We start from the raw sequence: 27885 nt of genomic DNA on the forward strand, positions 1-27885 counted from the left end.
AAAATGTGGCATGTAGCACCCATTTCATTATTATTGCAGATTTTATTGTATTTAAATTTGGCCAAGACCAATTATTATCTCAAATCTGGTTTATAAAAAGTTTAAAAAAAAAAAAAAAGTTTTAATCTATAATAAAGCATGATTCACACAGGACTAAAAAAAAAAAAAAAAAAAGACTCAGAGTTGGTCAAAAGCGGAGGACGTCCAGTAACTTCCCACACGTGGATTCGTTTTCACCGGTTCATGTGCAGATTGTCAATCCTGTGCGAATCAGGCTTAAGTGATACATTTTTATGATAGCCAAATCTGTACTTAATCATAATAATAATAATAATAATTTTGAACCAACATACCTTTCTGTGGCATCCTTATAAACGACTAGTTTACAGTACTTTTTTGATTTTGAAAACAATAAATAAATAAAACGACGAGCTACATCAGTCCCTGAACAAGTCCTTTCTCAGAGTTTAATGAAAACAGAAAACGTCTGACAAGCAACTCAGAGCTAGAAACAAATCCCACCCACCCCTCCTCTTACTACAGCTCTGGCCAAACGTTTTCCTCCACCACCCTGTAGAATGAACTCATTTGGCTTCATGAAATCAAATGAAACCTGCTGAATACTATTACATTAACATATGGACTTGCATGCTGCTTTGTAGCTTTCCATATACTTAACAAAAAACTGACAAATGTGACATTTCAAAATATAACAAAATACTGTACTACTATTATGGCTTCAGGTAGACTTTTGCAATATACTTTTGCAGTTTCTTTCCTTACATGATAAATACATGTTCTAAATTATGTTCATATAATAATTTTTTTAATTATTTTTTTTTTTTTTAATTATATGTCCCAATCCTAACAGTCAAAGTGATTTGGTCATAGCTCTACACTGAATGCAGACACTTGCGATTACTTTAGAAAGATTTGCACTTTTATATGTCCTGTGCCTAATTAGTTAATGCCTGTATATAAAGTTTGAGGATGTTAATCAAGACATGTTTTACTTTTAATAGAGAAAATCTGTGATAAATACATAGCTGTGACTTACTTGCCTTTAACCTAACAAAATTAATACAAAAAAGACAGTAATAATCCTGATGCATTTTTGTTTGTTTTTTTTAAGAAAAGGTAAAACAGACTTCAATCCAGTACTGTATGCAGTAAAATGAATTATGCAAGCTTCCAACTCCTCTGATGTATGTCAAAAATTTCAAATCCCTTCAGGGGTTTTCAAAAACTTTTTTCCCCAGATAGCAACAGTACACTGAGACCATTAGGTAAATGCTTAACAAAAACCAGTCCAGCTTGCATAGAATTGCACATGCTATGATACTTATATAGCACAGAACTTTGCAAAGAACATTTAAACTTTCTGTACTGCATTCAAAAGTACATACTGTACTTCACACACAAATCATTTGAAAGGAAAATGTCATGTCCCCAGCAATTAAATGGTATTCAAAAGCCAAATAAAAACTGTACGTAACAAAAGTTCACTTACATTGTAAATTGTGCATTTGTGAGGTTTATCAGAAATCTTTTATAAATTAAAAAAAAAAAAAGTTATCCGCTCTCAATGAAAAAAGTTGTAAAATTCCACAATCCCAGAAGAATTAAATAAAGTAAAAGTTCCACAACAAATGGTAATAAATCCACTCCAATTTCCTGGCTTTGCAGTGGAACAAGTATCCGCCTTTCATAAGAGGGGAGAGCAAAAAAAAAAATAATAAAAAGAAGAAGTGCTTTTAATTAAAACGCTGTAATCCCGTTAGTCGGCAGGTGCTAGTGCAGTAAAGCACAGGAACTGCTTCTCGAGTTAGTTAAAGATATAAACTTGAGCCTGCGAGGTGGACTCATTTCCATGTTCATGAATACAAGCAGGAATGTGGTGTCAGTACTGCGAGCGGCTTACACTGCCCTGAACTATTGATAGCGATCTCTGTCTGATCATTAACTTACCCAGGTTCAAATATTTGCTGAGCCTGGATTTTAGGTGGGGGAGGTAGGCAGCAGTAGGGAGGGGGAGGGGGGGGGGGGGGGAGGGAGTAAAATTCAGCGAGTTAAAGTGAAAGCTGTCGTCAGCTGACAAGCGTTCACTGTAGAACGAACCTTCCGATTCCAGCCAACCCAAATGTGAGGGTCATTGTAAGCCTTCTTAAAATAGCTGCTGTACTGTAACTGACTGCAAAGAGGGCAATCTATAAAGTATCTGAAAGTCAAATAGATCACCTCAGCCCGGCACACGCAGGAAGCAGCTTGGCTAGTTCAGCACAAAATAGAATCAAAGCCTTCTTTGTATGTTCTTTCCCTCTCAAAAAGGTGCCTAACCCAGAATAAGCTCCTTGCTTTTCCCTCCTCCTCGCTCAGGCCAGACTACAGGTGCGAATCACTGACAGCTGAGCACAGTTATTGCCAACAGGGGCTATAAATAGTCTCCGACAGGTAATAAAATGCTTAACACACCAACAAAACCAGCATTTCATCTAGACAGACAGGGCCCTGCATTCTCATATGCAAGTCAGTTTGACTCTGTGGTTTCTAAACTTCCGGTGCAAAGCACCAGAGAGGTATGGAAACTAAAGCTTGCACACTGCATACAATGTTCTTTTTTAGCACTGAAAATACAGCAGCTATAAAATCACATGCATATTTCAAACAGATACATTAACAGTCAAGACAGTGCACAGTCTCTATTCATCTACAGTAGTTCCAAGCTCATAGCTGCAGGAAGTTTTACAACACTATCGGCTGGTTTCACAGACCCCGATAAACACTAACCTGGACTACCCAATGTTACCTTGGGTAGTAGATGCAAGTATTTAATCTGTATTAAGATCAACAAAAGTAAAAAAGGCAAGGTGCACACAATGTGCTTAAGAAACATAACCTCATGAAAAGAAGAGATCAATGTGGGAACTAGTTCTGAGAATTTATGACTAAAATCCTTGGTTCCAGTTCCAGATCAGTCAGCAAGTAATCTTAGGAATACTGGAACAAGCAAGATCTGCTTTTTGAAAAAAAAAAAAAAAACCTTCCATCCCCCACAGCTGAACATCACAAAAAAATCTGAAACCAAGACGACAAACAGGGTTGTACAGCCTAATCCGATACCTATTCCTATTTTTTCTGCTACACCTCCAGTTGTTCAGTTCATGGCCATTGTGGCACGATTATTGTGCCACGCTTATGCCAGGATGAACCAAGAAAAGAAATATATTGGCACAAACATCTGAATCATGTGCAAATAAATAAATAAAGTGTAACTGGAAATGTACACGTGGACAGAAATACACTTCAGCTAACTTTTTTTTTTTCCCACACCCAATTACAGTAGAAATACATTTAGATGTATAACTAAGGAACGCCTATACAAATGTCATGCAGCACAGTCTCTTGCCTTGCACGTCTGTCTCAAGCTGCAGACTTCCGAGCAACAGATGCTTACACCCACAGTCTGTACACAAGAACCGTGTAGTAGAGTAGGTATACCAAGACGACTGAACAATGACAATGCTGTCGATGCAGTGGAGCAGCTTCAGCCTCAAACTGACCAAGGTCTGCACTAAATGCAACTGTAGAGTGCCCTCTGCTGCAGCAGAATTGCACTGTTGGTCTTCCAACACAGCCCCATTGGTATTTTCTCAACAACTGACAACAGGCAAAATGTGTGTGTGGTTTCAGGGCGTCTTACCCTTATCTCCAGGTACTGGGATCAGCCAATGAAAATATCACCAATTGCAGCAACTATAGTCATACAACTGAACATTCTGCAAGACATTTTCATAGCCACTAGGATCAGCAAAAGGTGAGAAGGAAAGTTTGCCAACTTGTCTTACCTGGGGCAGCCTGACTCTCATTCCATTCGCTGGTGACCAAGACTTCAATTATCTTTGTGTGATATTCTGGATTTGAATCACAGCTATAAGCAAAACAAATGTAAATAAGCACATTAGTCCCATAATGACAAATGTTTGGCGCAGTGATATTAAGGCAACAGCAAATTTAATTTAAAACAAAGACAATACCTGAGTAGCTTATCTCACATACCTTGCTGCTTGAGGCCTGAAAAGCAGAGGGCTGAAAATTTCAGCAAGAGCCCTTGCACTGAGTAGATTTTTGCTGGTATTTTGGCAAGCTTTGCAGAAATGCTTGATCAGATAATTAAGAGTAAGCCAATACTGAAGAGGCACGTTTGGTGACCGGGTGATTCTCCTCAGCAGCTGGGCGCACTCCTCTGCGTTCTGCACATCTGTAGCAGGACAGATAACAAGCCCATTAGGTTATCAATCCAGCAACAACCTGCACACAAGTTTTCTCTTGCACTTAAAAATAAATAAATCTTGACGTCCAAAGTGGATGCAAGTCTACAATGTACCGTTGACCAAAAGAGCTAAATAAGGAAAGGAAAAAAAAAAAAATCAAACGTTTTGGTTAAACTACAATGTTAATGCTATAGATCTGAGTTTTCTGTTCTCTTGCAGCCGATTAGGTAGCCATAGACACTGAACACAGATTAGATCTGCTGAACCACACAGATATCCTGTTCCGGACATGTGACAGACCAGAGCCAATGCTTATAAAGAATGTGTGTGCTTCTGTGTATTTGCCACAGTTGTGTTCTTACAAACCACTGCTGTCTGTGTTGAAACTGAGTTTTTAGGACATAATGTACCACATGCGTGTCTGCTTTCATGCCAAATGCCTCACAGATAATCTTTAACCAGCACACAGTCATACAGCATTTTTTTTTTTGGATACAAGGACGAATTTCAACAGTTACACTAACATGTCAGTGACTTCATGAAACTAAATATATATACTGAGGATATATTAGTTCAAATAAATAACTTACATTTCCAATTCCATACAGAATAAATATTATTCACACACAGATTTAAAAAGTGTTTACATGCTTAAAATGTGTCTTTTAAGGAACCCTGAAATGAATGGGGTTTTTTTGGTACAGACTGCTTAAGCAAAGTTGCTGTTAACCCAATTCAAACTAGGTATGTTTTTAAAGCACATGTAATTTATATGCACAACCCATATCAGAAATCAGACCTACTTCCAAAATAAGAATTCCAACACATTTCTAGATTAAATAAGCCTGTCACCCATTTTCCTAGCCGTGTCAGTATTCTGGTTACCATGGCCAACATGGAATTCCGTCCATCTTCCAAAAAAACACAACACATCTAAACTACAAACTCGAGACTTGCATGTTTATTTTGCACACAGTTTTAAAATGGGATTTGCTTCATGAGAAGTCACGGAATCCTTACCTTGTGCTACATGTACCATTTCACTGTAAACAGATGCTGGAACAACAGGATATGGCAGATCCTGAAGATACCTCCTTAGACCATCTGACAATGTCTGCAGGTCAAACTGATCAATATCAACCGAAGCAGCATCTACAGGAATAACAAACCACCAACTGATCACACACTGGGTATTTTGACAACACCCTTGTGATTTTATGGACACTTTACTATGTTGACACATATAATGCCTATGTTTATTTTGAGAAAACAGAATTGTTACAGATAGCAGAAGATATTAATACCCCCTTCTCAATGTCAAAAGATTACAGTAATAATTTTAATGCAGTAAATAAACTAGCCATTAGGCTGTGTTTTGTTTATTTGTATGTAGGTGGTTGCTACTTAACATATTCATTCTAAAATGAACAATTACACAGCCAAATTAATATTGGAAGTATGACTTATTATCATTAGGCTTATCTATTTAGAAAAGAATGGCAAAACACAGAAGTGATGACAATTGTGCATGTTTAAATGAACCTATTTAGAAAGGTGCACTCTATATGCAATGCCAATCCTACATCTGATATGTCTACCAACTAAATTTAAAAATGAATGCAGACAGTACTATATTTAGGGTACTTACTTAAGGTGATTAAGTTTCCAATAGACATTTTACATACAAGACACTGCACGCAACCACAGCACCAGCCCTACTGCACGACACCTCTGCTTTACTGTTTATAAAACACACATGTATATGTACACTGTTGGCAAAACTATAGTTATGTGCAGCACAGAGGAATCTGGATCGTCATCCATGACAGCAGCAAACTTTGATCCCCTTGACAATACATATTTATTTGAAAACACTGGTGTCTCAAAAAAAACACCCACACGACTGTAAACAAGAGCTGCTATACTGTGTGGGGGTCATCTCAAGAACTTCAGTCTCTTACTTTTTTTTTTTTTTCTCCCACAGCAGTAGCTTTGACCTTTCTCAAGCCCCTCTTTAAATTATTAACGTCCAGAGAAGATATCTGCTATCTCTCAACTGAAGTGGTGGAACCAGCACAGTTTTATTTAATCACAGTTTAACAGGCATCGGGGGTCATCAGATATGATTAGAAGCTCTTTGTTTCCAACAGCGCCACCTGATGTCAATTTTTTTAATTTCAATATTCTCTTTACAGGACTACTTGTCTGGTACTACAGTAGCATCATGACTAAGAGTATGTGTACTATGCAGATACTCACCACTTTCTAAGCACTCTTGGACATCAGCACCACCACTTGAGCCAAAATTTCTATAGAGAGTGGGACAGTCCAGACCTAAGAATGAACAATTTAAACTGGCTTGTTACAGTTGGCTGGGGAAACATTTCAAACTAAACAGTGTTGCCAGCGATAAAGAGTACAAGCCGATAGGTGAGAACCCATTTATACATACTGCAGAACCTGGAAACAGATACTGTACATAGCATTCACAGCCTTGTGTTAGTGTAATCACCAGCAGCAGCACTGTAGTTAGTAAGCAATGAGGTTTTATAGGCATCAATTCACTGTCAGTATTAAAAAACAATGTGGTCATAAAACTATGTACACACGTAGTGACTGACGGACACACACACTATTTTTAACCCTTGGCGGTCCGACATTAATTTTCCCTTTCCAGTCCGACATCATCAAAAAGATGTCAAGCACAGGTCTCGTAATTTTTTCTCCGGAAAAAGCCTTTCAATGGCCGACGGACATAAACAAACAAACAAACAAACAAACAAACAAACAAACAAACAAACAAACAAACAAACAATAGCTGCTTCTGCATCCAGCGCTCAAAGAATATCACGGACATTTGCCAAGCTTTTTGATATGTTCTAGTAATAAAATAATTACTTGGATCGCATTATTGAAGAGTTTGGTGATAAAACAAGTGATCAGGAGATGATTTATCAGTATGCACGACTATGAAGAGGTATGTGATAAATACAGTGAACAAGGGGTGGGGCGGGGCTGGAGATGCAGTACTGAGTGTCCTGTTGATATGTAGTGCCTTTTAAACCTGTTTTACTTTGAATAAAATTACTTTTAAAACAGTGCAGGTAAAATAAACAGCGCTTATGAAAATAAATTGGACCTGATGCGCCTGACAGGTGCTGAATAAATGAACCGCAAAGGGTTAATCTACTTCAAGGGTAATCTCTTCAACCGAGTTGAAATATATCAAAACTAAAAAAAGATGATGTATGACATGGCATTGCAACAAGACTGTATGCACATTCTTTTGCAATTATGGAGATGTAATAAAACACATAAAACGTAGCCTACTACATTATAAAAATGTCAACTACACAAAGTGTTGCTGGTAGTTACTGTAACCCAACAACAACAAACAGGTCTTACCTTTTCTTTCAATCGCCTCAACTAACTTCACAAGCATCGGCGGCGCCTCATCAGGAGGGGAGAACTGCTCTGTGAGATCTGGCAGTGTGGACGCTGAAGGCAAAGAATAAAATCAAACCACGTTACAGCAAATTTGCCAAATGCACTTACACAGTCTATGAAATTCATGGGATGCAATGTGACCAATTAATTTTTAAACAACGAACAAACAGCCTCTGTTGGTTCCTGTGTCTATGTCAATAGTAGCGGAACACTCCCCTCACAGGCTGGCGTTAAGCGTTACATAGTCCAGCTCTATCATAGGCCCGTCAGAATTGTGTATGCCTGACACCCCACGGGGAAAAGTCAGTTTGCAACCATCAGTTTTCTGATTTGACCAGTCACACACACCTCTCTCCAGTTCTGTAAAACGAAATGTCCTTCCAAAAAAACTGTGTAATCCTAAATGTTGGCAGGAAATCCTATCAATGTTCTGAGAAACCACAAAGTGTGTGTGTGTGTGTGTGTGTGCGCGAGAGAGCAAGAGATAGTGAGACAAAGAGAAAGATTCAAAACAGTCTAAACATGTTACGAAAGTTCAGTGTGAAGTTAAATTTAGGCTTAGAAATATGCTTTTTGGCTTCAGAGTACAGTATATTTACACTCTTAACACTGCATTTCAATCTCTTACAATTACTATAGATTGAAATGAAAAACCTTGGATGGCTGCACGATGGGAGTCTTGAATTACTGCATAAGACATTGGGTAGGAGGTAAAATAATATTGCACGATTGGAGGTCCGTGCAAAATGTCATTGTGACACATCTCATTTTATAAACTCGCCAGTAATTGCATATATATATATATATATATATATATATATATATATATATATATATATATATATATATATATATATATATATATATATATATATATATATATATATATGAAAAAGGCAAGTATTTGTTTTCATTTGGAGAAGCAATTTTTTGGATCCCTTCGCAAATGTAACTGTGCAGACTTGTGTTTGAAACTTCCGATTTATAAATGAACTCCTTGTTGAGCCCTGTAAGTGCTCCCTTCCTGCAAAGCAAGGAAGGACTGTAAAAACACACAGTGTGACTTTCAGTAGCAGCACACTCAAACATGAAGTGCAAACAGTGCTCAAGCCTGCACAGGTCACTGTTCAGCATCGCAGGTTTACTGATTCCTAAATAAAACGGGAAAATATAAACCACATATGCACAGCTTGATTCGCTTTGTGTGCCGAATATGATGTGGCAATGAACGCACAGCATAATGAACAGCAGCATATCCTCCCAATGCATTGCTTTCAACAACTTGTATTACATCAGCTTAACATTATCACTATTTAAACAACAGCATATGCAAAGAAAATACAGTAAACAATCTGCCCAGAAATGCACAACATCTGAACCCAGATGTGACAGATGTTTACACCCACACAACACAAATGGAAAAAAAGTTAAAAAAAAAAAAGGTAGGTATTAGGGGTGACAGCGCCATCTACTGCAGGTTTCTCTGCAACACAAGTACTGAATGTATTTTCAGTACATTATATATCCTGGGTAACCCTACAGTTGTAGTGGGTTGAGAGAGACACAGATCGATCAATCTATCTATCTATCTATCTATCTATCTATCTATCCATCCAGTAAATATGGACTTTCGAGGACGCGCATAGTGGGAAACTATGCCCCCCCCCCCCGAGGGAAGAACTATAGTTCCCAATAGGGGTGTTTTTGAAGTCCCTAACGCAATCAAATACTGTTAAACCATAAATTACATAAAAAGTTTATATAAAACAGTCAAAATCGGTTAATGTAAACCAGGATTGTCATTTAAAAATAAATAGATTTACATTTAAAAAAATTAACAGAATGGTTTAGTCCCAAGCATTCATTTTTGTAATTATTATCTTCCACGAGGTGTTCCGTTGAAGGTTAAAATCATCTCCAGTGCAGGTTTAACCTTTCACACAGCAGGGGAAATTCAACACTGTCATAAATCTGCCAGAAAGACACCTTCACCAAGTTCTAGGAAACAGAGTTCCTGAAATCACTTCCAACATATTATTTAAAGGCATCAAGTTAATACTGGATAAGGAATAAAAAGGTCCGATAGGTATGCTTTAAAAAAAAAAAAACTAAATTAAAACAGAAATGGTACTACTATACTTTATGCATAAGAAACTGACTAACGCTTTTTTTCTGAAGTACATGTGACAATTATTCAGATGCGACAGGAGAGGTGGAAAGGGGGAGATTGGATTGCTTCTTGGTAACAGTGTGACTTGATACATCTGCCACCAGGAGCATAGGATCAGTTGACACAGAAAATGACAGAAATGCATAGACCTATCAGGTAACAAATTTCCCTGAACTGTCCCTCCAAATCAGGATACCAAATGTTCTTTGCATCTCACCAGGATTCCAGCTGCCGACATTTGTGCGCTGCTGGCTGTCATTTACATAGAGCACCATCTGATTCCAAACATCCACCTCATCCCAGAATCACAACCACATCTGTGTTCTATTTGGATAAACACACACAATCTGCATGTGGAAAAGTCTAGAAACACAAGCCTTAATATTAAAACTAAAAAAAAATGGATTAGAACATGATGAGTGTCAAATTCAGACCACTGTCCTCAAACCACTAAGGCTTTTAGAAAAAGAAAACGAATGTTGTTTCAGACTCTGCTGGCCTGGTTACCCACCCAAAAAAATAAACCCACGGTCGTGAAGTGTCCAGCTTGGTATTAATTTAACCAATACAGTTCAACAATTCCAGGATTTCCTAGTTAACACAACCGCTTGCTGAATTTAATGCCTTTCCATCTCGTAACACACTCCTACTGCAACATGATCTCCTGCATTTCTTTAAGTGTTTATATTGTACACCCGTCCCTCTCTCACAAATTACACATTTTCTTCACAAACTGCACAGCAACTGCCAGTTGAATATGTGGACTGTTAGCTGAGCCAAAAAGAAAATGGAGAAACTGCCTTCATGAATGATCTTTGAAGAAAAAAAAAGTCTGACAGGAAATGATAGCAGCCAAGTAGCTAAACTGCCTTCCTTAACTAAAAAACTGTAATAGCAAGACTTCCAATTCTTGGTTATTTAGTGCCAGTAAAGGAAACACACACACACACGATTCAGCTTTACTTTATGCCTGGACTGATGCACTACGAGATGATATATTGAACACACAGGCAGTACCAATTTAAAAAAAGTTTAAAGTTTATAGTTAATGAATATATCAAAATAAAAAACAGGACATTTCTAAAGAAAAGTAAATGTCCCACTCTTCCACCCGTTTCTTGTACATGATCAAGGGCAATGCTGTCTTGCACTGTTCTGTGCATCTGTATTATTCAACCAGGGCACTGACTCCATTGCCTCGGAGGCCAGTAGGTCAGCTTGCTAAAAACAGAACATTAAAAAAGAACCCAGAAATCATTTTTTCAGGAGGTAAGTCTCCAGACAGCGTTCTCCAAGTGGTCAGTGTGCGAGGAAGCCATGCATCCGCGATTTCGACAGCGGTGTAGGACAAACGTTTTTATTATCATGGTTATCGTCCCCTTCTAATTTAATATTTAAAACTTCAGTTTACATGGTGCCTGATATTGTAAGTGCCAGCATCCTCTCCCACACACTGCAGCTGTGGAGAATTAAAGACAGGCACGGAAAACAATTACAAATCACTAGCGCAGAAACCAGATTTACTGCAGGTGTAGGACTTCATCAGTTCAATTTAGTTGGGTTCAAGACTGTCCCATCTCCAGTAAACGACCACACTGTAAAATAGCTGTGGCGTCTAAATTGGGCATCACAAAAAAGTTATACTTACATTTCTTTAAAAAAAAAAAAAAAAAAGAAAAATGCGGCAAAGAATAACGTACCTGGTTTCATGAAGTAGGCTTGCTTTGAAGACTCCCGAAACACTGCATAGACATTTCGGGAATAATCTTCCCCAAAACTTTGACAGAGGCCGGACATACTTTCGCTACAGTCTGCCATAATGCTTTCTTGGACAGTAATCATGATTTATTTGATTATTAAATTCCTTGGAAACTCTGTGTATATCCAATATCAACAACCTCCATAGGGTATTTTATTTTGTATTATTAGGCCTGCTGTAAAATCAGAAAAGGTCTTCTACCCAAGATTACTCCACGTTCAAGGCTTTTGATTACACATTACAGCTTCAGGGTACTCACGCTCCAGGTCTATTTTTACAGAAGGCAGTGCTAAGAACCAATCAGGTAGGTTTGCTCCAGTTTTCTGCCAATTACTGGGCTTGGTTATCCTGGCAAGACAAGCAGGGTCTGGGCACCAGCTGGGAGCAAAAGGAATGCACCTTTAAAATTTGGCTCTTCTGCACTGAATACCAATGTAGCAACAGCGTGCAAGGTGAGGCTGTGGCCCAGCTGCTGTGGAAAAATCATAGGTATGGCGAGGACACTCAATCACCCAACTGGGGTCTCAAATAGATTATTTAAAATGACCCAAATACACATTTCCAATAAAGACTATCTGTAGTAAATAAAAGCCTCTTTAAAACATAGAGCAATATATTATTCATCCACAAGGAGTCACTGTGCAACAAAAAAGGAATAATTTATCCCCCCCCCCCCCAATAATGCTACTTCATTGACTTTATCCTTTGACTTACTGATGACTTTACAAGACAGTAAAAAAGTATATCCGTCAATGCCAGAAGCTGTGTGTTATTTTTTGTTTGTAGTTCTTTAATGTTACACTGCAGATGACTAATATCAGCAAGAGCACAATAAAATGTTCCCTGCATTTGCGTTGCTCATTTTAAACTCCCTTCCTATGGTCTCTGCGACCCTACACTCTTTTCTCTTTTAAAAGGATTGCTATTTGCCAATTTAAAAAAAAAATCAAAAACACAGACACATACAGGTAAAAAGCTGTATGCTCATTGACTACGGCAATGAGGGAAATGTAGGTTTTCAGAAACTAAAGTTACCTCTGAGCTGTATGCATCTACACTATGTTAATGTGATGGTGTCTACTACCTGTATATGAAAGTTTAAAAACACCAGCTGCAAAGTGCACACTTTCTGCCCAATCAATAACTTGCAGTAGCAACCTACTTCACATGATGGATCAAATGATTCCCTGCTACTTGTCATTCTAGTGTTGCTGGTTTTGTTGTAACAACTGGATCAAACATTTGAGGAAATCCTTGCCCGTTAAAAGATCTTTTTTTTGTTTTGTTTTTAAAGCTTTAATCTCATCTTTAACATTTTGGAAGCACTAAACGTGTAAAACTGAAAGCTCATTTCATGTTAACATTTAAACCGACATATTGGTCTTGAGTACTTTTCACAGAAGAGTACACACCACAATTCACAGAATTAATTTCACTTCCCTGTTTAACCCAGAGAGACTTAACTGTCTATGCTTGCAAAAACTATTTAGTCTTCTTGGTGCTGCATTGCCCCAGGCTACTAACTACTGTACACAGTCACATGTATGAGTTTCAGAAAAAGCTACAGTAAAAAGGAATTTTCAGTTCTACAGATATACTGTAAACTTTGTCCAAAGGAGGAAGTTTCTTTTTTTTTTTTTTGCACTTCCTTAACAAACCGCTGAAGTATTTTTATCTGCAGATGTTCGGTGCAATCCCAATGTTCTATACTAGTAAGAAGCTAAAATTGCTTGCATTGCAATGCAGCTCTGGAAAGTGAAATGCCACATAAACTTAAATACTGAGTGCAAGGTTTCAACCTGGATTTCTTTTTAATTTTTAATTTTTTGCAGTGCAATTCTCACAAAATGCCCAGCTGTACTGTATCTGGAATGAGTGCAGACATCTGCAATAAACAAAGCATCTTTTTCATATTCTCATACTGTATTACTAAAAAAGGGGCCTCGGCAGTACAGTAGCTTATTAAAAACAAAACTAACCTTGTTTAAACACGATACTGCACACGTGTTAAATCCTTTCTATTTGATGTACATTTTAAAAGCAAATAAAGGTCAAAATGAACTGCAGCAAAATGCAAACAGTTTACTGGCCTCTGTTAAAACTATTCTACCGACACACGAAAAGTCCTATTTAGGTAAGTATAGCAACCAAATGCAATAGCAAAAACGTACAGCCCTCTTTTTTGGGATTAAGGCTACGCTTTTCCTATTCTTTAAATCTAGCAAGACTTTTTTTTTTTTTTTTTAAACTTACTAACAAAGTATTTATTAATTCATTTAAAACATGTTTTCAAAAAGGTGGTAATTTTCCTGAAACCTCTATATAAAAGCAATTCTACAAATGCAGCAAGAGGAATTAAAAATCACAGCTGCTCAAAGGGGACATGTTTAACCAGAGTACTCATTTTCAATTATCTACAGCTCAGAACAACAAATCAAAAACACATTCCATTTTTTTTTTCACCCTGTGAACTTCAGAGCTTTGGCCCCCATTCTAACACATGCTGGGTTCTGCTTTTCCTTACGCAGTGGGCCAGTTCTCTGCTACATGCTCCTAATCCAGTCAGCAGACATGCTTTGTATCCAATAAGATTTGCCAATTTAAACAGCAGTCTCTTGAGGCGATCAAGTAATGAAACACACATGTGCACGCTCTCACGCACATACAGCCCAATAAAACAGCAAACTCCAGAAAAGACCAGCAAACTAAATATATTCCTACATACCTCGGTTCCTTTTTGTGGTAGGTTTCAAGATGTATTTTTTGTTACCATTTTATTTATTTACTTATGTATGTAGGTTAAATGCAATCCTGTTATTGAACCCCCCCTTCAGAAAAAATAAACAGCATGTTATCATTTAAACAAACACCAAAGTACTGTACAAATATACTCAACATATATATGGTGGTACATTTCAAAATACTAAAATACACTTAAATTCTTAAATTCAGTGAAAACATTGCAATGTTTCATGTTGACTAAATAAAATTTGCCCTTTTAAAATGGTTTTGGAATCCTGTAATTTACTTGTATTCAATATTATTTTACCACAGTCATACTTTTAATGTAGCTTCTGGAATTCAACCATAAAGCTTATAATAAGAGCATTTTTAAAACTGCTTCGTGCTTTGCAGTGGCTACTGTGAGAACGTACTATTAACAGAATCTCTGAACTATCCACAGATTCTACTGTGAGAACGTACTATTAACAGAATCTTTGAACCACCCACAGATTCTTCTGTGCATTAATTGCCAAGTGCTTTCACTGAATGCTGCCTAAAGGACAGCAAGATTCCAGAAAGCTTTTAAAGTGGTCCTCTAATTTCTCTCGCTCCCCCTACATTCACAGACAATTTCCCAGGTATTCTGGATACATTTATAAAAGCCAAAACGATACACAAACCAGAGCAAATATCAACCTAAAAACTGTGCTCCACATTGCCATCAGCAGAAGTACAATTTGGGTACAGAGGGTCAAAAGGTTCCGGTTTCTCAAGAACACAGTGCAGACTATTACCAACCACATTTTGTTCTAAGAACAGGGGTTAAACAGAACGCTTCAACTGTTTAATAAATTAATGTCTGTCTTTTTTTTTTCTTTTTTGTAATAAATCAAGGCTAATCAAGGCTTAACCCTTTGCGGTCCATTGTTGGACTGGGTCCGACATTGCAATTATTCCTCACAGGTCCTTTGTCGGACTGGGTCCGACATCATTATAGCAACGCAAAAAACGGGTTTCTAGTCGTTTTTTCTCCGGAAAAAGCCGAGAAAACCATTCAATTGCCGAGTGGGAGCGACAGGAGCCGAGACAAGTCGAAAAAAAATAAAAATAAAAATAGGCGTATCTCATGATTAGTCATTCATGGTATCTGGTATCAGATAACGGGGCGGTCGTAAGTAAACAAGTTGGCTGACTGAATCAGCGCACAGAGAACACGGACATTTGCAGAGCTTTTTTGAGATGTTATAGTAATAAAATAATGACTTGGATCGCATTATTGAGGAGTTTGGTGATAAAACAAGTGATCAGGAGATGATCGATCGGTATGTACGACTATTATTATTATTATTATTTATTTCTTACATAGGTGAAAGCGATAGCGAACGAAAGGGTGGGGCGGGGCTGGAGATGCCTAGTGAGTGCTTTGTTGATATGCAGTGCCATTTAAACCCGTTTGACTGTGGAAAAAAATACTTTTAAACAGCGCGTCTAAAATTAACTGCGCGTGTGAAAATTAATTAGACCTGACGTGCCTGACGCGCGATTAATAAATGGACCGCAAAGGGTTAAAGTAAAAAACAATGAAACAAACCCTTTAATGCAGCTTAAAAGGCAAAGTGTACAGCTAACCAGTGTTTCCTAATGAAGCAATAACCCTTTCACAGTATTTACTGTACTACCAAGGAAAAGTATTTGAAGTGTTTGTTTTCATTTCATAATGAAAAGCCACTCCTTTTTCAAACAAACTGCAAAGCAACATTGAACATGCACAGTGATCAATAACAAATAAAGATCTTTTAACACAAACCGCAGCACAAAAAAACATGCGCCAGCTATGCATCTGTTAAATGAAGCCCACAGACCTAACTCACAGCTGCCTGGTCAGCTAACTACCATTAAGTGTAAGCAAACTTCCCAGCTGAAGCCTGGCAACCCGAATCTCTTTAAGAATATTGTTCAATGCAGCAGATGTTCATGGTAACACTTGCGGGGTCCAGGAAAGGAGCAGGGACATTAGCTCAAACTCGAACTATGCAATGTGTAACACTGATGCAGAAGGCTGTGTGTTGATCTTTCCAGCTGAACTGCACACATGCTTGGAAGGAACATTCATTCAACTTGGGCACAGCACAAATGTTTAGCACCAAGATCTAAAACTACTGTACCTTGCATGCCAGTTTAAAAATTAAAAAAAAAATTTGTATGAAATTTATTAAAAAAATGTACACGTTTTTCACAGGTGGGTCATCAGACCTCAAAAACTACACAGCCCCTTAATTAAAAAACCCTGAGATGGAAGCAGGGCCTGGGTACTTCAGGGTAGCATCAAAGACAGATGTGTTACTGTATGCAGGCCTACATTCCAGCTTCATAAAGCATCCTCTGTATACTTTCCAACCTAAATTCTCTTCCTGTCACAGTCATGAATAGAGTGCAGCAAAAACCACAAAAAACTCCCAAAACAAAGCTTAGAAACATCTATCAGTAAGCCCCTGTACCATCCTGACAACAGAAGTGTTAACAGGCTGACGGCTTTTAAGAATGAGCCCTGCAGCAAATTCTTTACAAGGCAAGTCTTGTTCTTTTTTTGCTGACATCGCAGCTAAAAAGCTAATGAAACAACAATCTGGAGTTTCACACTTTGCAGAAGTTCAATTACTGCACTTCACAGTGATCGGAGATACTAGTCTTTGTGGAGCGGAGGTCTGATTAGATTTCCATGAAGTCTGGAACCGTGCACATTAAACGACACATAGGGCTCTACAACAAAATGACAGGATATGAATACTCTCCTGCAATAAATGATTTATTTATTTTTAAACTTTGCATCATTTACTGAACCCACGGGTGCATTAACGTTTAAAAGCACCTTCAATTCAAGACTGATGCATTACTGAAAACTGAATTCAAACTATCTTTCCCTTATAAAAAAAAACTAACTGGATTTGTTCTCCAGACTGCTGCTAAGAAATGCTGTTTTTCTACTGCAGTATTCCCCACATGGCTTTATACTAAGAGTAACTGCAAACGAGCACCACTTTCATACCAATGCCATACAGAAACACAGCACAGATGTGATTACATTCATTTAGGGTTTAGCTGTTATATTCACACATGGACAAGGCAATCTGCACTACTTACTGACTTCATTTTTAAAACTATCGTTGACCCTTTTTCAAAATCAGAATAACTAAAACCAAGTTAGACCAAGATCAACACTGGATTTCACAATCATGTAAAACCAAGCAAGCGTACTGTATCGGCACATTATGAGAGCTCAGCTATTTATGCCTGTCAATGTTAGAAGTGTGAACTCTTCCACAAATTTACAGAAGCAACTGTAAAACTACTGAAAATAACATTCAGTTTTGAATGCCAAGGCTTACAATGTGATTCAACTTACAATACTTGTATTCAACAATAGAGCACAATGCAACTAGAGGTAACGGATCCATTAGCTCCCAAAGTTACACAATAATAGACAGGTACCTCCCTGTCCAAGGCTTGTACAAAAGAATATCCTTTCCAAGTTGCATTATTAAAATAATGCGAAGTGTGAAATGACATTACATAACAGGGGCTGTACAGTATCTCTATTGTCAGGCATACGCATACCCAGGGTGCAATAGTAACTCACTGATGGTCATTCGCAAACCGCTTTACTGCTTTATCAGTTCAATGCCAGGCAGTGCAGCAGAAAGAACTAAATGGCTTTACTGTATGTTGAATTAAATGTTTACAGTTGTTTAACATTACATTCAACAGATGGGTGCAGAATTTACTTTGAGTTCTGCAGGTCAAATACTATCCTAACGTCAGCAATGGAATGCCCCAAACACTGGCAAGCATACACAGTAACTCATCAGCAGGGTCATTGAAACTGAAGCAGGCTGACAGATTTCTTGAGAAACCAAGAACATTTTTTTTTTTTTTTAAAGTACTAAAGCAGTTTATTTTCACATCTGTAGTTCTGTACAGACAACCCCCTGTGGTTAAAAATGCACGGTGCCTCTGCTGCCTAAAAGCTCTGCAAATCTGAAGAACATTATCAAAACATAAAAATGGGGGTGGATGGGGAAAATGCTGCCAAAGCCTTCAATGAATGGCAATGAATCACAAATACTCTGAGGCAAGAAGAATTCAACACCCAGCCTTCCCCAAGCACAGGCCCCTCAGCGCGTGAACAGAGGCCCATTCTTTTCCTGATACTACATTTGCACTAGCTTCAAGACTAGCTCCGCCACTCACTCTGTAACACATTGCTTTTCCCCCCCAGTTTGTAGGACAACATTTCAACACCCAAGCAAAGGATTTGTTCAGATTTTTTTTTTTTTTTTTGCCTCTAAACAATACAATAAAACCGAACTGCCACACACACAAAAAAAAATGGGTTGAGTTTGAGAATGGCTGTCAGAGTTGGAAATTGAAAAGCGTAAAAGGGGTCCAATTTATCTGGAATGCACTAATTAGCCACAATCCAGGAATTAGCAATTTAAAATTGCCATTGGACAACAAATAAAACATACAATTTTCACCGTTGCCCACCACTAATAATGATGTAATATGGTATTTACAGCTAGCATGACTAAATAAGTTAAAGTAATTTACTGAGGTGAGTTTTAATGGGTTAATTTGGTTGGATATCAAACTACAGTACATTTGAATTGCAAATTTTGACTTTCAGGGTGTTTAAAAAAATGTAATTTGTTTTTGTAAATTGTGTATAAACTGTCTTGTAACAGCAAAGCAATCCACACAAATTATGATATTTCAAATTTGACTTTCATATATGAATAGCTAATTTTACAAAACAAGTACAGATACGACTCTTCTTGAAGATATTGCAGACACTTGACAGCTGCACAGAAACGTGACAGGATTCTGGAAGGCACATGATGTTCTCCCTCCACCCCAAACCCCGAAGGCACTTGGAATTCCATTTGGCAAGCCCTTCACATTTTTAGACACGTTTTAGCCCCCTCCCCCCTCACAAATAATAATGAAGTCCCATAATGATTGAAGGCACAGGGAGGCTACACAAAGGTAGGGATTCCAAAAGGTACATTTATTAGCATCTTATTAATTTATTTTTTATTTTTGCCAAGCAGGATTTTGAAATATTAAAAGGATACTTAACACCAATAACAATAAAACATTGCTACGATTGAATTGAAAATCGATTTTTCGATCGATTCCATTCCTCATTATATACATCGATATAAATACTGGATAATATATTCAATAATTACATTTCTGTAACGCGCATAGTTAACAACCTTATTTAAGTTTATCAATGAAAACTCACCGAACGCCCTGCCTTGCTATTTACAGTATTTCTGCCATTCAAGCAGTTTTGAAAGTGCTTTGCAAGTACGCCCCTCTGTGTATTCGATGTAAACAAACTAAAAAGCGTGTCGCCTTGAATCTAGAGCAGAACGACAGGCTTGTATTCCTGGCAAACAGTCTGTAAATAAATTGAAGAAAACTGACTGTATATAGCTTGTGCTTCTTTGGCGTTTCAAAATGAACTGTTATATAATGAATATGTAACAATATTCAATAACATTAAAAAAAAATAAAAAATCATTGATGTTAACCGCAATTTTGAACTATCAGCTTGACCTATAGAGGGTATGCATGTTGTGGTAAGTAAATCACATTATTATTATTATTATTATTATTATTATTATTATTATTATTATTATTTTAAGCAGGGATTTCCACATTGTGCGTTTCACAGATAGTGAAGGTTAGGTGGTACAGTATTAACAAGATGCAATGTGTGATGCTGCAGCTGGCACTAAATTGTGTCTAGTTTATATAGACTAGCCTACATTCCAAAGAACTGTAATCTTTTGGAATAAATACTTTAGTAACACCCCTGTAGTGTGTTAAACTTGCTGTAGACGTGTTGTTTTTTTCTCTCTCTCTTTCTCCTGACGCTACCAAGGTGTAATTACCTCTCGCATTCAACTGGTGTGCACAGGCTTTTACTGAACAGCAATGAGATTATCAATCACGTCGGGGGGACAGGAATGGAGTGACAATGTATGCGTGCGGTACAATCATCGATATTTATTCAAACAATTCGATTTTGTGTGCCCAATTAAATCGAGGCTTAACTGACAGCCCTAGCGTATAATAATTATTATTATTATTATTATTTATTTATTAGCGTATTGTGGCATTTTGCAGCATCTTCGTGATGTCAGTTGTTAATCAGCACAATGAAAAGTCGCTGCACCTGCTCTAAAACAGAGTTTGTCATTTTTCGATCACATCTAGTGAATTGTATCCAAATACATGTGATAAGTTTCTTTTGATGCTCAGTATACATTAATAATAGGTTAAGTAATGAACCGCTGAAGCATGCGCATAGCTCAACATAATGCAAAATGGAAGGCCAATGGTGCTTATGCAGCATGCAAATACCATAGCTACCTCTGTGACTATGAAGGGGAGTTATTGCGTTTCAGAGGTCGCATTAATGTAACATTTTGCGTCCTAGATGCAAAATAAATCCATTGGACGGAAAAATATTTTTTGTCTTGTGTTCACGGGACGCACAGAATGGAAAGGGATGCATATTCGCAGTAATCTATTACACTGCAGCAAAATGACCGTAAAATACAGCTGTGCCGCGTTATAACGCCACCCTCGCATACCGCCAGCTATTCTCTCTGAACAAATGTCACCAATATAAAAACAGTGCTATTTGTACCCGTTATATAGCCACCCCGCTGTCCACCACCCGCCAACTTCCCAAGCCAAGCAAACGTAAATATAAGTATTGTAGTTTCCCTAATTGTAGCGCCAGCGAAATAATCATGGTCAATTAAACTTATGCAATTAACCTTTGACTCACTTTCCTAATTCGTTGTTAACTGAACGTTCATACCAGTGTCATCAACACTCCCGCTCCCAAAGCAAAACAGAAAGTACAAAATGGCGAGTCGACACTACATTTAACAGCAGAGCAAAAAACGATAAATCTGCATGTATGCATCTGAAAATAAGAAAGCAAGTCAGCAAGACATCGCAAATGTTTTCTCGCCTAAGTGAGGTATATACTGTTCACGAAGGACAACTGGGAGACATTCTAATGGATAAAAGCAAATGGCTTACCTTGATGGAACGGGTCGATTTGTTTAACCTGAAAAAGGTTAAACAAATAAACAGTAAAAGTTCAAATGACATTACAGTAAATTAAAATAAAGTACGCTTTTTTTTGTTTAAGGAATTGTTGTTTGGGTGATGTGAAACTAAATGACTGTTTTACAGCAAAATATACAGGATTTCAAATAAACCGCTCATTCGCCGTTAATTGAGATGCCGCTATCCTGAAATGTGACATCACTTGGTGCAAGCAGCGTACACAGTGGTTAAATACTTCAGTGTGTGGTGTTTGCCTATGAGACTGACCATGATTGGTATGTATAGGGTTTGTTGTATATTAATATAAAATAAACTTGATTATACTGTGTTTGTATTTATTGTTAATAATGCTAAAAACACAAATGTCTCTGCGCGCATATGTTAATTTTATTTATTTATTTATTTATTAAATCTCATAATATCACGATATGGAAATTATCGATATCGGTGCCCATCCCTACTAATAACATTGTCCTCCATTCAGATTTGTATTTTCATTTCATAACCACCAACACCCCACCCTACCCCACCCATACCAAGCAATTAAAATATCTTATCCTGCTTAAGCCTGCAGGGCGATTGCATAGTTCTGTGTTGAACTCTTGCCAAAGGCCAACGGTTATGTAAATGGAGAAGTCTCATGGATCAGTTGCAGTATAGAGCAAACATCTGTGTCTTCAGAACAGCAGAGAAATGGCTGTGGACTGTACATGGAACCATAGAAGGCACTGCCTTTGCTGGGGTCACAGGAATCCCCCCACCCCAACAACTTTATTTCCTTCCTCAACACTAGGGAGCAGGGAGGGCACGGCTGTGTGTTTTGAAAACCTACCTCTAGAAAACTGAAAGTGATTTTCACGCAAACTGTTCTGTTCAGGCCGACATGCATTAAAAGGATAACAAAAAAATAAACCTTTCAGCTAAAACAAAGTCTAAATTGACTCAAACGATAAAACAGCTGCTGACATTGGCGGTTGACAAACATCTTTGTTTTTATATCAAGCTATTTAGTTGCCATGCAGACTTTCAGCATTTGACTTCACAATTCCCAACAAATTACAAACAGAACTAAATATACATCTATACAAAAAAAGAAAAACAGACATTACTGACAAAAGCCTATAAACCCAGATACCAGAAACATTTCCGGTTTTGTTATATTTTTATATGGAAACAATTTGCCACTGTTTGTGGTTTAGCACTACAGTAAGTGTATTAAAAAAAAAAAAAAAAAAAAAAAAAAACACAAACAAAACAAAATGTTACTTAAAAAAAAACAACACTACAGGCCACTACAAGGATCTGCATTTTGAAATCATGAGAACGATCACTTTTTGCAACAGAGGGGGAAAAAAAAGCACTTGTTTATGTTTCTCATTCCATTTATATAATAATCTGTCAAGATTATCAACTTTTCCATTCCATCACTGAACCCAAGTGCTAAGGCTGGAGATGATGTTATCTTAATTTCAGGACATTATTTAAATGAACCACTCCTTCAGCCACTTTCCACAGGGTACATTCAAATGTATTTGAATACAGAATAGTGAGTCACAATTCACTTGTAGGGGAGTTTCTGTAAAACAAATAATGTTGTATTTCTCTTTTTTTAAAGAAATACATTGCAGGAATATAGGATGGAAGTTTGGTTTGTGGATCTGTAAAAGTTGAATCCAGAGCAGAAACAAACTAAAACAGGCAAACCAGCAAATACATTTCGATCGCACACAAGAAGAAACACACGGCGACTTCAATGTTGGGCCTTATTTCCCCAAAGGGAAGCAAGCATTCGGGTTACAGCCATCTAGAGGGTGCTATGAAAACACTCCAACAGTATAACAGACATGTAGCAAAGTTTTCAGACAGCATACATTAGCTTAAAAACAAAATAAAACAAACAAAAAACACAGAAAAGTTCTAATTACAATGTTAAAAAAATAAATATTCGATCAGTAGAAATACTTTCCAGCAAATCACATCAACAAAGAAGAAAGTGAACGCACATCATTTTAAACAGCAGCTACTATGAGTAAGGTTATTTATAATGACGTGGGCATCTGAGGTGTGGTATGTTTGTTTGTTTAACCAATTATAAATACATTTAATGATGAAAAGCTGAAATCCAGCACGCATTTCTACAAACGAAATGAAACCACACAAGTCTGACTACAGGAGGCGAGTTTCTACAATAAATTTCCATTTAACTAGCAAATTATTCGGGCAACAGGTGTAATTTCTCTAGCCACAAGAGTCTTCGTAAATGCAATAAATGAAAAAGGGAAGTCTCGATCATTATCAAGATTAAAATGGAATCTGACGTCAATTGAAAAGAAAGGATTCAGGAAATATGCGGCGTGACGCTTGGCTGAATGATCACTTGGATCCTGACTGGACAGTCAGGAAGGACCAGTGCAGGTAAGTATCAGCTGACATACAAGGGAAGAATGTGTTGGAGGATAATTACCAGACTTACCTTGCTCTGAATCGGAATCGGCTTTGTCTGGCCCGGGAGCCACCGGCAGTGGCCTTGGAGGTCGAGGTTTGGGTGTTGGAGGTGAAATCCTCTTCTTGCCCATGAACTCAACATAGGTTCCAGGGAAGTCGCCTTTTTCTTGTGTGGTTTCATTAAACCCTGCGAGCCATCCAATTTCTTCAGGTCTCTCTTCCATTCCATCACTGTACCCAAGTGCTACCAAGGCCCCCTTATTCACAATCAGTATGTCTCCTACATGCAGATCAATATCTTCTTCCCTTTCTTTTTTGTATTCGTACAGGGCTCTGTACTGGTATCCTTCCGCACTCATTTTCAAAACTTAAGTGTCAGATATTATTAATCCAGTGGAACCAAAATATACAGCAACACATAAAGGATTTGTCCTGCCTGCTTATTTTTTTCCACCCTCCCAATTATATACACATATAATTAAATATATGAATCTGAAAATCAGATATGAGAGATATTGTCACGTGGCTTGTAAAAAGGGTCGAAGTCCTCAATATCCTTTTTTTGCAAAATGTCCTTTCTGGGTTGGGTTATTTTTCTTTTCTACTTCCTCTTTTCCTGCAGCTCAGGAATTTGTCAGCGCCTCAAAATGTAGCTTGGTTTTTGAGTTCTGCAGTCTGTTGCACCTTCATGGTGCTTCAGACACAATCTGCCCATCTGTCTAATACCTTCTGCAGCCGCACTCCATTCGCTCGCCTGACCTAGAAAGAAAACCAGCCCTTATATTATATATGGCCTTAAGGAAACGCTGCACAATTAATAGCACAATAACCGATCAATCATAAACCCTTTAAGGTACAAGGGACACATGTGTCTCACAAATAATTACACCAACTTTCCTATTTTTGCAATGTGCATGGAACACAGTTTGAAATTTACTGACAGGGTGTGGATCTGGTCATCCAAATTGTCAGTTTCCTCCTGATACTTGAGTCACTCAAATGTATTTTAAGGAGAAACCATATGAACAACTGTTCAATTCCCTGTGTACCTTAAGGGGTTTTGACATTTTCTTCACTGGTAGAGCATTTTGCAGTAGCATGTTATACATTCCCCAATAAGTGTAAACCCTGACTGGTATTAATAAGGGGACGCTGTAAAAATAACAGATTCCCCATGTAAAGTTTATTTCAAATTACGTTTAAAAAGACGCTTAAATGGTGGTGTCAATCATTTAGGCACACATTGCTAGGCGTACAAGCTATACTGTAAGCAGGAGAGGAGAGAGAGAAATATATATATATATATATATATATATATATATATATAAATTATATATATATATATAATTTAAATGTGACAGCAGTTCAATAGAAGGCTTGTTTTAAAAGTCGTATCATGACATAATATAACACGAATAAATGTGTAATTAAGGAAGACATTGATATTGATAAAAGTATGTAGGCCTATTCTTTTATAGGCCGTAGGGGTTCATATTACATCAACTGCTTGGAGTGCAATCGAATGAAAAAGGCATGTCTGTTTGTAACTCGCACACTGGTGGCTGGGAGTTACTGTGCAGTATGTGGCAACACGCTCTACAAGAGTGAAGGAAAAACAATGCGTTTATACATTAATGGTTGGAATCTGCAGATCGGTTTAATTTCCAGCACTTTTCTAATTCGTGCTTGAATTAGACAGCAATAAATTCATTTAAGAGCTATAGCTGGCAATAAAACCAGTAAACGAACATGCCACTAAATGTCTAGACACAGATTAGGTTAACTGAAATTACTGTAACTGTACCCCTTCGTACGTTTATTTTCTCAAATTCCATTAATCTTTTGCCAAAAATGTAGATGACAGTCCAGATGACATTAAAAATAACATTTCCTTTATGTGTTTAAAAATTGAAATACAGATTTGTAAAATAAATAAATAAATAAATAAATACCACCAGGGTCCAAGATTAATCAACACACTACCAGCAAAATAGAGAAAAGTCTATGCGCGACACGTTTTATTACATTATTCTAATGGTATAGGCTACGTTACGGATGTGGGCCACGTTTCAACCGTGTTGACTGATTGTGCTTGGGCTGCTTTTTCTGTGCCCAGATTCTGATCGATGTTCGATGCAGAATTAAATCTCTACCGATTCTATACAACAACAGACAAGCGTCTGTATTTCGGTTCTCTCTATAACACTGATTTAAAAATAAATAAACAAATAAAGAAAGAAAGAACGATAGCAAACTATTACTCACGACAGAAAGTAACGTCCATTGTTGCATTATTACTAGTAGTAATAACGTTTTGTTTCGTTTCTTGTATCACTGTACGTACTGTATGCATACGGTAGTAACTTACATTGCACTAAAAATAATGAAATGCTTCATTCCTTGAAACAATCTTAAATATGTGGATTCTTTTTTCCTCACTAAGAGCTGGACAAAGGAAGCTGTCTTTTTATAGATTGAAATACTTTACAGCCCATCATACACACACTTACCGTATATTTAATATTAAAATGCCTACACTGAAATAACAATGCATGTTGTAAAACCTAGCCCTAAACTGTAGACAACAATTGTACGGTATAATAGAATTTACAATATGGATATACGTTCAGAATTATATTCTTAACTATAAACACAACTATAGAATTAATAATAATATGGATACATCCAAGTTACTAATGCATTTGCAGTCCAAATTCCACAATAAAATGCAATTGGATTTCACGAAGGAAAAAAAATGTCCTTTGCCCCTTCGAATTGGCTGATTAATCCAAGGATTACCACAAACTCACTTGCCTGCAAAAGCGTCGTCCGCGCGGAATGCTCCTTCCTTTCCGAGTACGCCGACGCAATTCCTACTTAAAAAAAACTCCACACAATTTTTCTGACAGAAATTTTGGACGCCAAAAAAATAAATCCCGGTTAGGATTTTGTCCTGTATGTTTAAAAACTAAAGCAAACAAAACTCACACGCGGTGTGGTATTACTCCCGTCCTGCTCCCTTCACGACCCACAGCTCATCCTTCCAAGACAAACACTACCACAACTCAACTACACAGACCATCAAAAAGCTTCAGCAAGAGACTGCTGGACCACGCCCACAAGCAGAGAACTAGCTCCGCCTCACCAGAGCAGGAGCGCTGGGAGATCAGATAAGCCTTCCCCTGCCTGTGACGCCACAATCACAATTGAAATATCCCAGCGGATGAATCTGCTATTAAAACGACTCCCTTTGTACATCTCTTATTAATACTGTACTAGCTAAATATCATTCAAAAAATCAAAATGATCAGACACTGTTTCTAATGCATTTTTTTTTCAGAATAACTTATATAGTCTTTAAAAAGTACAAAAAAACCTAACAAGTTCAACTTTAATGAAAATATATAATACGATCTTTAATATAACCCCCTAGTAATATTCTTTTTTTATGTATTGATTTATGTTAATGTATTTTGTTTTGTATTTACTTTGCTTTCAAACTGTTATTAATGTATCTGTTCTTTATACATGCAAATTCAGGATTGTATGCATGCCTAGACAGTTATGGAAGATGATAAACTCAAACTAACTTTCTTCGTTTAATCGTGTATCTTTTTTACTACGTATTGTTGTTTAATCATAATGTAATAAAATAGTGGTTTTAGGGTGACGGAAATTGCATTAATCAACGCCACATTTTTCTGCTCCTAATGGACCCATTGCATGCAGATATAAATTACTGATAAAAGCCCTGTACATTAAGGTCTAAGCTCATCTCCCTGCTTAATCCTATATTGTGTTGTATTGCAGTCTAACTCCCAATGGTGGAGCTGAAATCCGTATGATCCAAAAGTAAGTGGTGACGTAAAAGAAGTTGCGTCGTCAGCTTTTTTAACCTGTTACTCTATGAGTAT

At 37.4% G+C, this 27885-nt stretch overlaps 1 protein-coding gene across 5 annotated transcripts in view; it reads right to left on the reverse strand.

Moving 5' to 3' along the window:
* LOC117404001 (phosphatidylinositol 3-kinase regulatory subunit alpha) overlaps nucleotides 1-27119 on the reverse strand; it is a 36006-nt gene extending 8887 nt beyond the window's left edge. Inside the window, exons 1-7 of one of the 5 annotated variants that reach the window (XM_034925006.2) lie at nucleotides 26960-27119; nucleotides 24000-24730; nucleotides 7677-7769; nucleotides 6531-6605; nucleotides 5292-5423; nucleotides 4057-4258; nucleotides 3846-3928 (exon numbers count right to left, since the gene is read on the reverse strand). In XM_034925006.2, coding sequence (XP_034780897.2) covers nucleotides 3846-3928; nucleotides 4057-4258; nucleotides 5292-5423; nucleotides 6531-6605; nucleotides 7677-7769; nucleotides 24000-24330 — 916 coding nt within the window. In that variant the 5' untranslated portion in view covers nucleotides 24331-24730; nucleotides 26960-27119. Of the gene's footprint in view, nucleotides 1-353; nucleotides 382-1510; nucleotides 1912-3845; nucleotides 3929-4056; nucleotides 4259-5291; nucleotides 5424-6530; nucleotides 6606-7676; nucleotides 7770-11588; nucleotides 11822-23999; nucleotides 24731-26781 lie in introns of those variants that run through there. The other 4 variants (XM_034925000.2, XM_034006593.3, XM_034006595.3 and 1 more) reach the window with 4 other exon arrangements.
* Nucleotides 27120-27885: the final 766 nt, after the last annotated feature.

This window comes from Acipenser ruthenus, chromosome 1, assembly GCF_902713425.1.
Source record: "Acipenser ruthenus chromosome 1, fAciRut3.2 maternal haplotype, whole genome shotgun sequence".
NCBI classification, from domain to species: domain Eukaryota; kingdom Metazoa; phylum Chordata; class Actinopteri; order Acipenseriformes; family Acipenseridae; genus Acipenser; species Acipenser ruthenus.